This window comes from Larus michahellis, chromosome 2 (assembly GCF_964199755.1).
Source record: "Larus michahellis chromosome 2, bLarMic1.1, whole genome shotgun sequence".
Taxonomy (NCBI): Eukaryota; Metazoa; Chordata; class Aves; order Charadriiformes; family Laridae; genus Larus; species Larus michahellis.
This window is the reverse complement of record NC_133897.1, coordinates 25,832,458-25,845,919: the sequence shown is the minus strand read 5'-3', so window position 1 is coordinate 25,845,919 and position 13,462 is coordinate 25,832,458. Positions and strand designations below refer to the sequence as shown.

The following is a 13,462-nucleotide window of genomic DNA, read 5'->3' as shown; positions in this document are numbered from 1 at the left end:
CACTTTTTCTCACTTTTGCTCTTCTGATTCTCTCTCCCATCCCACCAGGAGAGTGAGCGAGCAGCTGCGCGGTCCTAGTTGCTGCCTGGGGTTAAACCACAACACGCACATACTTTTTTACAAGATTGCTATTTTTAAATTCTAGGTCTAGTTTGTTCACCCAATACCACGTGGGTTTAATGATACAAGGCAAAGAACAACACAGGCTACGGCTACACAGACGTGGTGAGGACAGGAGCTCTTTATAAGAGGTAAATGCAAACTAGCATCAAATAACTTGCCTCCTGTTATAAGGGGAAAAAGACTATGCAGTGATACAGAAAACAATATAATGCAGTCAGAGAGATAAAACTGAGCTGAAATTCCTTAAGAAGTACTCTTAAAAAATCCAAGATCATTTACAAACCATGAATACATAGAAGATTTACTTTGTTTTTAAAGATCATCTTAAAGGTTAACTCACCTCACACTTGCCTAGTTTAGAATGACTTTCTTTTGAAGTTTGGTGTAAGACATAAAGCCCAGAAAGGGACCAGGTAAAAGTGGTATCAGTGCAAATCCTGCAGGCAACTGCAGTGAAATACTGAATAAGTGGTAACAACTGCAAAGAGAAGATCCTCAGGTAGAGAAGCCTGCTATTAATTTAATTAATTTTAGTGGTGCTGAAGAGAAGTGAAATATTTTGCATATTGTTATAATAAAGCAAAGCAGAGGTAAATTCATTAGCAGGACATAATACATTGCACTTCACTCATTCTACTTACATGCTGTGTTACACAAGACAGAACTCAGCAGTCAGGTTTCTACTTAATTAGAATTTCAAAAAAACCCCTCATTTTCCTCATGAAGTCATTGGTGGGAGGAAAAATGGAGAGATGGGAGGAAAACACAAGCTATTTACTGAAAACTTTCCCCCTCTAAGCAAGAACTATCTATTTTACAAAGATGAAGACTTTTTCTCCAACTAGATTCATCACCTACAACACATAAAGCACCATAGATACCATGCCTACACAAAATAAAATTTCAGCTCAGACCCAGCCACACAAATACATCTATTCCATCAGAGATGAACAAGCTGTATTTCAGAGCCAAATTATTTACAAAGTGACAGAAAAAACACATATGGAATAACGGAACAGGAATAAAAGACCAATACATTTGACTGAACGCCTCATTACACAGGTTAACTTCAAAACCCAATAGTTAAAAATACTCCTCCCTTCGGTTTAGCATTGCTAACTTCCCAAAAGACATTAACACAACGTACCAGAAAGCCCAGTTCCTTCACATCTGTCGTAAGCTTAAATGAAAGTATGGCCTGTTAAAATGTATTATTTCAGGCTTTTGAGGATATCAGTGACATGAAGCAAACTTTCAGATACAGAACTACAGTGAGAAAGCTCCACAGCTTCACAAATGCCCGTTAACATTAGAGTCATGGAGGAAACACTACTAGCTTGTGTTACGTGACACAAGTCACTTCAGGCATGTAGTCATATATATGTATGTGTATGTATATATAAAAGAAAAAAAATATTGCTAGCCTTTTACATCTTCAATAATAGACGTAACACTTCCACTCCCATTTAAAAGGAAAATGCCATTTCCACAGCTATCTGAAATGGGAAACTCTTGCAAGTCTTTGCTGTACAGCTCTATGCAGAAAGCTAGCATTTCTGGCATCGCCCTTTGGCATACCAGGCTGCTGCGCTCAACAAATAGATATTGTTCTCTTTTAATTACTTTTTAATACTGTGCATTATGGCACCCAACAGAGCAATAGCATCCAATACCAGAGAGGAATCCTCGGCTTTCTGCGATATGTGTGTCAGGAAAGACAGAAGCTTCTGGCTGCAAACTCCCACTCCCGCTGTGCCACGTTACCTGCAGCGTGAGGCTCCTGTGGCACACATGCATCCCGCAACCATGTTTGCAGAGTGAATGCCCATTTACAGATAAAACAGCATTTAAATGCCGTTGTCCTGCCTGTGCAGAGATCTACAAAGTATCAGGAGAACTCTTTGTACATTATTTGTACAGTGAAACGTAATTTTCAGTGCAGTTGGCACCAAGACTGAAGTTCAGCTGACGCACAGATTATTCCCTTATCAGGAAGGCTTCGGAGCCTGGAAGGAAATTCACTTTGATCTATAGGGGCTCCCAGAAACCTCACATAAAGTAGAAAAGACAGAAAAACCCTCCCACTCAAAAAATTCTCTCCAGAAGAAAAATGAAGGTAGCACAAGAAATTCAACTCTGATCTGGTTTGAATCTGTTACGAACAGCACATACAAAAGCACAACCTTGTATCAAAAGCAGAGCTGTAACCAAGTTGGTACCTCCAGTGGGGCTCAGGGTAGGGCATGCACCGGCACACTGCAGGCTTCTCTCCCTGTAATCAGCTTAAACGCTCAACTAATTCATGCTGATCATCACCAGATTCAAGGAGCTGTCAGTTCTCTCCCGTGCAGGGCCAGCTTGAAGGCATTTGGTGCAGTTTTTACTTCTAGACATAATTAAAGCTTATTTACAACGGTCAGGTTCTCCTTGATATAGAAAACCTCAAAGTTTGCATCTAGAGAAATGTATGCTAAGAAACCATGAACAGGAACAAGCTACTCCGCATCAGAAGCCAAATGATATTTCCCCCTTTTGTGTAGTTTTATTTTGATTCAACAGATTGCCTCACATATTTTTCCTATTCCCACGGTTTTACTGTTCAACGTGTACTTGATTGAAGCTTCACCCTGACTAAATAGAAATGCTGAGATTACTGTATCAGATTATTGGTCCGTGAGACCTAGCACCTTGCAACAAAACCTCAAGCTGCTTGTCTCAGAGAATGGCAAAACAAACAGCTTGTGGGATCTTCTCAGCCGTGCTGGAAATGATTACACATCACTAGTTTGATACTTTGCGGGAGAAAGACTTGGTAGCTCTTACAGGCTGCAATTACACTTACGCTCGTATTTTCTACGATGCCGTTCTACCCAGAAAGTAACCTCAGTTCCAATACATAGGAAAAAAGTAGGAGCAGAGATGTAGTAGTACACTGATTAAACCAAATCACCTCTGCATTAAGACATTTTATTCACTGTTAAACCTCTTTGAAAAAGCAACCTACTTACACATGTGATTTCCATTGTATTTGGTAAGTACAGTTATTCACACTTTTAAATATAGGTGGGAAAAAGAATTCATGTTATCAGATCCAAAGTGTGACAGTAACAACTTGCAGATTGCTCATTCATCACCATCTCGAAGTGCTGGTCCAATTCTGAGAACAGATTCTGGTTTATAAACCCTTACTATTTTATTGAGGCCTATTGCAGTAATAGAACCTGAGAATGCTTATTATAAACAGCTGCTGTAACAGAAACAGAGAACCAATGTAGATTACCATTTAAAAACCCACAAGTGTTTACACAATTGAAGTCAGAAAACACAAGCTTTAAGAGAAAAGTTCTTAAACAAAACTGAAAGATCAATCTATGTTCTTAATCTATTATATACAATAACTTAATTAAGCCATTATTAAACATAAATAAACATCAGTCACAAGGAGGAAGAAACGTATGTGGTGTGCTGGGTTGCATCTACTCTTGCTATGTAGGGATGTGAAGAATGCCAATGGCAGAAATACGCAAAAGCATTTAGAGAATCTCTCTGACTTCCACTTGATAACTGCTGAAACAGCATACATACAATGTATTTTAATTTCATTTACATAATAATGGGAGATTATACAATAGGAAATGAAAGAGACATTTAAACTATTATTCACATTAAATTTTGCTCACTTTTCCTGACTCTTATTTCTTAGCATTTTGTGACTTTTGTACTACAATGTAACCGATTTCCTAAAATCCTCAAGCTGCAACCTGGACTCTTACGTGCTGTGGATGTAGCTAGGACGAATAACAACGGCAACAGATACGACACAGACTGATACACCTTTGCTGCAAGGTGTGTATTTTAGAAGAGGACTACAGAACAAAAGGATTAGTGTGAAGGTGGACTGTACCTTACACCATTTTCAGAAGACTGACCTTTGTTACAAGAAAACCATCACTGCTGGACATTGAAAATGTGAACTATGGGGAGACTTCGTGGAAGTCTTTTATTGGTTGATCTGTTTCTTTCACAGCTGTGTAAGTGCTCACTGTGTGGGAGTTAATTGTATTAGTTATCTGGTATAACAACCTGATTAATTTTGTACTTCAGCGCTATTAACTACCACACTATACATGATTCACTGGAGAATGAATGAATCTAATCCTTCTGTTCAAATACAAAACCAAACAAGAATAATCCTTTGTTTTATAACTTTTAAATAGATAACTTAAATTCTTAATGATGCTTAGGGTACATTAGGAAGGCACTCACTGAATCTATTTAGCTAAGGATAACTAGACACTTCCATTAGGAAAGCCTAATTAATTGGTATTTAAAAATTAACTGATTTACAATGGATAATGAAACTATCCAGTCCAAAATTTTACTTTTTTTTTAAAAAGGTTTGTAAAAGATCAAATTGAAGAAACAGTATCAATAAATTATCCCCTGTTATTTCAACACTGGTCTCCGTATTTGCAGCTGCAGTTTTAAAATAGAATTTTAAAAAATTGGCAGGTCTCTAAACTCATCCTGGGGTGTGTTTATCTTGGCATTTTAATACAAGTAATTGTGAGGATCAGGAAGATAAAAGAAAATGGGAATATACGAAAGCTTTACAAAAGGCATACAAAAATAGGTTATACCTACCCACTATCACTTTTTGCGCTATATCATACAATCTCATATGTTATAGTGCAAAAAGGTCCTGTTAAAGGATTTCTGCTGTTGGAAGTCTACTTAATTTCCACAGCAAAAACACTCACCAAAATTTTACCACAATAAATGAGATTAAGCCCCAAAGAGGAATTTATTGTTTTCAAAATGTCACATTCTATAAATAAGGAGGAAATTTCATCCCAATAAATGAGAAGCATAAATAATTTAAGAAAGCAAAACCCTAAAACTGGCCCAGAAGCTGCTAGCTTAAAATACACAAGCTGGCAAACAAACGAAGCAATTAGACACGTCACAGGAACTGCTCAGAACCGCTGCTCCTTGAGTACATGGCAGCCCAGCTATTTTTTCACAGCACAGAATTTTCAGGGTATTAGCCAAGCAGGCAGAATAACAAAATATTTTACAGAAAATTAGATATTTTTATATCGTAATCAAATAAGGTCTTGTTTTACAGGGATATTTCTTTCTGAGTCACTCCTAAAAGCAGTTGCTAAATTTCTTTATGTTCCAACAGAAGACATATAGTACAAGCAAGTCTGAGTAAAATGAAGAATCTAAATTTTATAAACACATTATGGAAGACTTTCTCTCCCTCCCCACAGGGCAAAAAAGAATCCCAAGTAAATCTTCTGCATCAAATGGCTACTAGCAAAATAATCTTTAAAAGAAAGGGTATACTCATGCTTCCCCTCCTAAATTTGTGGTCAGAAGCAAAACAGAGATTGCCAGGTTAAGGGAAGATGCTGCTCTTGCGGTACTTTCCCTGATGGCCACCCCACAGTACCAGGGGGCAGGCATCAGAGTAAATGAAACCCCTTATCGGGGAGTAAGAAGAGTCGTTCCTGAGCCTTTTGAAAGGGAACTGCCAAACCCAGAGCAGAATGGGAGAAAGAGCAAGTCAAAACAAAAACAACCCCACAACCAAAACCCAAACAAATAAAAGACACGAAAAACCAAAACCCACAACACTGGAAAGAAAAAATGTGTAAATGATGGTTTATGCTCAATATAAATTACCTCTTCTTTCACTCCCAATGTGGATGCATCATCAGAGCCTATGAGCTACCCATATAGCTTCTGAAGGGCCCAACCAGGCTGCAGAGGCAGCAGTCAAGGACTCCTGTTGAACTTGAGTATAAGCACGATTTCTGATTTCCCATTTTGTTTCTCACCTCATTTCCTGTCTTACTTTTCCTTTGTATGTCTGTCTCACAAAAAAATACGTGGGACTGACATTACAACATTAGCATAATATTAATAGAGCAACAACCAGAGTCGTCCTTTTCAATCACTTGCAAAGTGAGGATGACAAACTAGCTGCATTTCCATTGCCTTACTCTTGGAAAGCTTTTTTCCTACAGTTGTATAATAATCTTTCTGTAGATCATTTGAAAAACAGTAATTGAAAAAATTAGGATCTGCTCTTATTACATAGTCTTCAAGAATCTAACAAGTAAACTGTATCTAGCTTGTGGACTAGGCTTCTGATCCTTGGCTCTATCAGTAATATAATTTCTGACACAAAGAAGTATGTGAGCATTTATCAATCAATCCTTTGTTTTCTTCGCCACATTACTTCAGCTATAAAGAACTTACCAGAAATATCCTTTCAAGTTGATCTTGAATGTCTTTCATTCCCGGAAAAGCAGCGACCCCTTGAATCATTTCTACAAAGATACAACCCACTCCCCTACAGAGGAGAGAAGAGAAAAAAAAAAAAAAAAAAAAAAGAAAGCATGCAACATTAGAAAGATTTCTTATATATAAAATGGCCATCAGAAGTGCTTTTGTATCCATCACCAGTATTTAAAACATATTTATTTCTTTACTTTTTAAAGTCAACACCAGACTGAAGGACAAGCATGTGCATTTACTACAACCAATGTATATATATGAACATTTCTCAGGTGTTTGAAGGCAAGCATAGAGGTAGCAGGAATATAGATGGGAGCTGTTGAGACCAGTGAAGGCACAGCAGCAGCTCTCTGTTTGTATGAATGCTTCCCAAGCAGCATACTCATGCTTCCAAATAAATCCTGGGGATGTGGGCATGGCAGTGAGAGCGCAATGTTGGGAGAAGCTGAATGGGGACATGAAAGCTCACTAGAAGGAACTGGCATGGGAGGAGAATCTGGAAAAAAATTAGGAAAAAGGAAAAGTGCATGTGGCTGCTCACAGTCGCTGAACTAAGCTACTGCTCAAATGCAGGTGACTACAGGATGGGCTTGCTTGGGCTTTCTTTCCTCCTCTTCCAGCACAAAATAAGTAATCCTGAAGCCCATAGCTCTGGGGGGCTGCTGACCCCATCCCCCAGAAACTCTGTCTGAGAGGTGCTGCCATGGGCTGAGCAGCCACGGGCTCCCTCCTCTCCCCATCGCGACAGCCACCTCATTACAGCTCCTGTCCCTGGGCTCTCACAAAAGATACTTCACATGAGTCCCCCTCATCCCACTCAGTTAAGCCACTGGCAGAAGTATTGGGAAATCAGCAGGAAAAAAGTATCTGAGACATACTAACTACAGCACAAAGAATGGTTTCTCAGAAGTTGAGGAAAGTTTCTGTAACTAACTCAAATTTCAGGTAACCTGTGGACTTCCCACATCTGAGAAGCAAAAGAAATTACAAACTTGCATTTGCATCTTCTCTGGATGAAGAAGAGAGCTCCAGAGCTGCTTGTTCCCCCAGCAAAAATAATTTTAAGAGAAAACATCCCCTTGGCTATCAATAGGACACAGAATTTGATTGTATATTTTAATTTGTTAAATTACATTTTTTACATACACTTTTCTGCAACTTCTGCATGCAAACACTTATGTATGCTGTATAACTATGTCTCTATAAGTAACCACACAAAAAAAACTTCACCCCAAACAAATGCCGATTCAATAACCCAAAATATATATCAAAATGAACCAAGAATTTGCAAAACTAACTACTCTTCCTGAAACTGAATTGTGTTTCTGTGTCAGAAAATCCCAGCAATAGCCTGCAATTCAACTTTGCTTTTAGAAGTAAATTATTTGGAATGCAGTAATTACATACCTTTTCATTGCTTATGCATCGTGATGATGCATTCAGAAAGTAGTATTTAATTTTAGGGATATGTGTGCATATATCGGTGAGGAAGTGATTCTAGAATAAAACAACTTAATGAAAACAGATTGCATATTTCCATTAAGGCTGGGGCTGAATATTTATAGATACCACTTAACTAAGACTATCAGCAGACAACCCATGCTTTACTCATCTCTGAAGGCTTTGACCACTACTGAATAATGAAATCATTTTATGTTCCAGGACAATGACAGTCGACAGTCAAATTTCTTGAAGAAGAAAATTAAACATACATCACTATTTTCTCATTCTACATCCCAAAGCATAGATATATTAAGCAAAGTGTCTCCTTAGGCATTAAAAAGTGGAGAAAAACTTTGGAAAGCACAGTTCTCATCAAATTTTAGAATAATTCAGGTGTTTATAAAAGAGAGGTTAAAATTTATGTTCCATATGCTTCTGCTGGTTACCGAATGAACTGAATTGATTAAACTGCCATTCATCATTTAGTCTGGTTAGTGCTTCATTAGGCACAGATAGGCACAATATATCTTAGTCAAATACTTATAAACAGTATCAGGATCTCAGGCAAGGAGCAGTTCAAGATTTCAGTCTGAAGCCATTTATTCAAGATAAGAAATAAAACAATTGAATTTAGACTAAAGAAAAGAGGATTAGAGTTCTATTCTTGCAACCAGAAAACAGGCGTTTGATTAAACCAGTGTATCATTTGAGGGCATGTATTGTTACCTGCAGAGAAACTTCAGCTAGCTCTTTGAACAAAAATGCTGTAAAGGCAATAGGAAGATTTTGCCAAATTTTATATTGTTTCACATAATCTATTTACAAAATTTTCCACTTTTAGTGGATCTGACACAAGTGTGAGACGATAAAATATCAAGTAAGAACTGCAAACAACACTAGTGAAGAAAAATTTCCTGCTTAGAAAGAAGAATCCTATTACGTGTCTTGGACTCTTGTGTAACCTAGTACTCCGATTAGTCATAAGCTGAAATGAGAGTGAAAGAGTACTAGAGTTAAATAAACAACTAATACAAAAATCAAAAGCTTATTAAAATCATCAAGGACAGAAAGACAAACAACCTTCAAGGTTTGAGCTGGCAGACTGCTGTTTCTTTTGGCCCACTTCAAAATTAAGCTTATGCTTGAATTCAAAGGTTATGGTGTTCAGCACACTGAAGAATAAGTCCATAGAAAGAGAAGAAGAAATGAATACTAAAAAAGAGAAAATAATATGGGGGGGGCAGGGGGGGGAAGACATTGAACTGATCAGAAATACGCAGAAAGCCATAATAGCACATAAAGGCTTCAAGATGGCTGGATGGTATTTTAGATGTCTTAGTGGTATCAGTAAATTTAGGGCTCACAGCAAGTAGAAACTGAGTATATAATAGGGTCCCTGAATCACAGACCGTAAGTGCACACACACATTGAACATGAAAAGAAATAAAGACTCTGCAAGGCCTTGAAATTTAGTCTTGCTTTTGTAGAACTCACAAACTATTAAACAGGTTAGAGAGATTTTTGAGCAAAGCAAAAATTATTTTCATGCCAGAAGAACTGGTCTGTAAGGAAAAATTAAGAGAATGATGTCATTCTTGGCTACAAGAAAACACAAGGGATAGGGAGAACGTGATGACTCTGTATTTAAAATTATGCAAAATGAAGGACAGGGAAGACCTTATTAGAATTTTAATGGTTCCCAGAACTGTAGGTAGATCCAAGATAGTATAACTAGAAATAGCAGAATACATTTAGGAAACAAAAATTTTAGGGCGAGTGTTAGACAAACAAACAGACTTAAGAATTGTGCTATACCCCAGCCTCCCAACGGACTTGAAGCTCCACAGTTACAGTCGTGCAAAACTACACAAGCTGAAACACTTAAGAATATTCTTCAGGGAACAGACTTGCATTAACAGTAGGGTGGATAAAATGATCTCACAGATCACTCCCATGTGTCGTTCCTATGATGTAAAGATTACTTCTTGAAATACAAAATACAACAAATTAACTTGCTTTAATGTGCGTGCATCTCCAAGGGTAAGTTATTTATGTATAGTTTGTACACACTCAGCATATGCCACTTGCAGGCAGCACTTGAGAAATAATCTGTGACAAAAGAACGTTAGCCTAACATATTTCAGTGTATTTGACTCAGATATTCCTACTCTCTTTATAGGACTTCTGATTTTGATTAAATAAGCCAAATGCTACGACTTCGTTCAGAAATCTTTCCAATGGAACGGCATAGGATAACCTTGCAAAGTAAAAGTGACAGCCATTTAATGCTGAAATGGGTGGCTTACCCTCTGATGACAAAAAGCGTGACTAAACCTATTGATGTATTGATGAGATGGTACGTGGCCATACCATCTAATATTGCTCTTCTATTGTCCTGCTTAATTTCCTGGGACTCTGGCTGTCACCATGCAGCCTTATACAGAGTAAGAGTTAATAGCACAGCTAAAAGAGTTACTCTTGCATTTAAATTGACATAGTAAATGAGCCTGTAAAAATGAAGTTGGATGCCTCAGGAAACTGTCCTTTTTTTTTTTTTTTTCTGCACAGCTTTTATAATTCAACAGGGCATTCCCTGAAAATTAACTTTCTTACTAGTGGTTTTATACTTTTGGTTTAAGAATTCCCATTCCTGTCTCTGTGTAACAAAGATCCTTATTGTGACAAGAAGAATCTCCAGCCCACCTGTACTTGAACACCGTAAAAAAAAAAAAAACAACACAAAATCGTTGGTGAGGCATAATCTATAAAAGATTATTAGGGTTGTTTCCTTCAGTTAAGATTTGAATTTTCTTGATGGATCCATTAAAGAGACCACAGACACACTCTGAAATGAGTTGTTTCCAAACCAAGTTTTAGTTTATACTTAAATCAAGATTATAGATGCCTATATGCTTACTATATATGTTTGAAACTGTCAAACTTTCTGCCCTGAACAGATCTACTTTCTAGCAGGTTCAGTGTAGGTGATAATATTCAGCATGTTCTTCACATTGTAGACCTACAATGGGTCTTCACATAAGGTTTCTATTTGGTCATGAAGCCTGTTTTCAGCATTCAGGATTTGGCTTCAGAGGGGGAAGGCATTTTATGAAAACCAAGTGATTGCTTCCAGCAATCCTCCTGGTGAGATTTCTGAAATTCAGAGGAACAGCAGAGTTTTCATTCCACTTTCCCAAACTACACGCAGTTTGTACTGTTAAATATATCAGAATTTAAAAAAAAAAAAACCACACACGAAACACACACCCACACCTCCCCCCCCCCCCCACACAACCCCCAAACCCAACTACTTGTTTTTTTATGGATTTGTCACCAAGAGGTGATTCTGGAACCTCCTCCATAGAATCCACTAGTAATATGCAACATGTTGGAAGTGCACAGGCATTTTTATCTTGTCTGATTTATTCAGAAAAAAAGTCATGTTCCTATATGATCCTGCTTATGAATAGAATTAGGAAAACAAATTTTGGGGGAAAGGAATGAAAAGTAAGGGACTTTTGTTTCCTTAATTGCCCAAAATCTGATTTAATTCTACAGTGGCACACTGCCAGAACACCCGCAGATGCTCAACTTGGTTGGAATTTGTCTTTCATGACCACTCCACTTCGATATGAGAAAAGTAACATATGATGGGAGATCCAGTCTGCTCAAAGAATAGGGGCAACAAGGCAAAGATTTTACAGTTCTCACATAAGAAGTAATGAGTGATGCAAAATTTCCCTTCCATGATGACAAAGAACAACATTAACATTTCTGCAGAAAGCAGATGCAATGCTGCAATGAATGAAAGTATGACAGCTCAAAGTATTTCTTTACAGTCAGTCTTGAAGCAATTGTAACTACAAGTGAACAGAGTGCTCATGTTCTTGCCTGTATCATTGAACTACCTAGAAATAAAAGCTCCGGAAGTTTGTTTTGTATCCCAACCCTCTGTAGCAATACTCAGTTTCTATATTAAGAAATATACTCATGAAGGATTAAACCGTACATGATCTCTTTTTGCAACAATCTTTCTATTAGATGCACTTATTCTGTAAAAGCAGAATGCCAAAAAAAGTTTAAGGAAATAACCTTCAAACTTGAGCAACATTTTGCCACAAGATATTTTCCTGTTGAACATGTTCTTCCTGGTTTTCTTTTCTGTATCCAGATACCTTTATGATGTACTTTCTTCACACATGTGAAACATATTTCTGGCAGTGGAAAAGTGATAGTAAATCTGATGTTCCAAATGGATAAAAGTAGTTTTTGGACAGGAACTGAAATGCCTTTCCAATAACTACAGACCAAGACCGTTTCCTCACCCATAGTGTTTCTATTAATTTGACCCTATGAGAATTTTCCAATCAAAAGCTAATTCAGCTAATAAAACTTTTGAAGAACTCAAAGACAACGAGAGAAGTTTAATTAACAATACCTTGATAGTTATTACGATATCCTCACCTTAGTATCCTAATCCTACAGATTAGCATATCATTGGAGTGGAAGTCATAATCATAAAGAACATCAAGGGCAAAAGAACTAATTTACCCTACGCTGTTTTCTCTCTTGGGCCCCAAGCAGTATTTCTTCAGGGCGTACTGGGACTCCTGCTCTTGGATTTCTTTCACTGCAAACTGTTTACAGCAGATACAGGATAAAGATGCCTTTGTAATGTCCCCTGTGTAAAAACATAATTTGGTGCACCTGTGTCTACAACAAGATCCATTTTTATTTAATAAATATCTTAATTACTGTTATAGGTCTTCATTGGTCAAATATTAATGAAAGCACGCATGGAATTACAGCAAGCACTCAAATCTGCACTCCGAGCAGGCTATGTGTGGAAAGTCATGTGTTCCTGAAAAACACCATGTATTTTTCTAACAATAGGATAGATAGAAATACTCCATATGAAGAGTTTTCCATAAATTAAGATCAGAACTGAAATCATGTATATCAATCCAGATGCTACAAAGTTAACTAACAGTGATTTCATAACATTTGACTGGCCTAGTTTTAAGTGATTTCTTCTGCAGCGCTAAACATAGCTGATGTTAGTTAATAAAAGTGAATTTAAAATATATCACGGCCCATAACTTCTTAGGTTACCTGAACTGTGAATAAGAGAGTATTTTTTAAAAGCAAAACAACAGGATATGCAAAAAATCGCCAGCTGTTAGTAAACACAGTTTAAAGCCAGCTGCACTTCAAAATAAAATATCCCTTGTGACTTCCTGATGTAAGCAACCCAGATGTAGCAGTGCATGCATTACCAGAATCAAAAAGGATTTAATAACCTGTTTAAATTGCTTCATTTACAAATACTATATTCTTTCTGTAAGGACCAAATACAATAGGTTCATTTTGGGATTTTTTCCCCTATGTTTCTGTATTACTTATATATGGGGTTTAGTAATTCTGAAACTCTTTATGTATTGAAGCTTATTTTCCTTTCATTGACTTTCAAAGGACTGTAAAATTCAAGGATTAGGACAAGTTACACCAGAGGCAATGCAAAGCCATTTTCCTAGCTACTAGTAAGTCCTCATCAAGAGCAGGGGTGGGGGGGAAAGGTATATCAAAG

General features: G+C 37.3%; 1 protein-coding gene across 4 annotated transcripts in view; it reads right to left on the bottom strand.

Annotated features, from left to right (window-relative positions):
* Nucleotides 1–13,462, bottom strand: part of CDK14 (cyclin dependent kinase 14) — a 328,079-nt gene that overhangs the window by 123,307 nt on the left and 191,310 nt on the right. For all 4 annotated transcript variants that reach the window (XR_012585470.1, XM_074574642.1, XM_074574644.1 and 1 more), the window contains one exon: nucleotides 6,394–6,487. Coding sequence is in view for 3 of the 4 variants with exons in the window: in XM_074574642.1 (XP_074430743.1) it covers nucleotides 6,394–6,487 (94 nt within the window). In the remaining variant the exon portion in view is untranslated. The remainder of the gene's footprint in view (nucleotides 1–6,393; nucleotides 6,488–13,462) is intronic.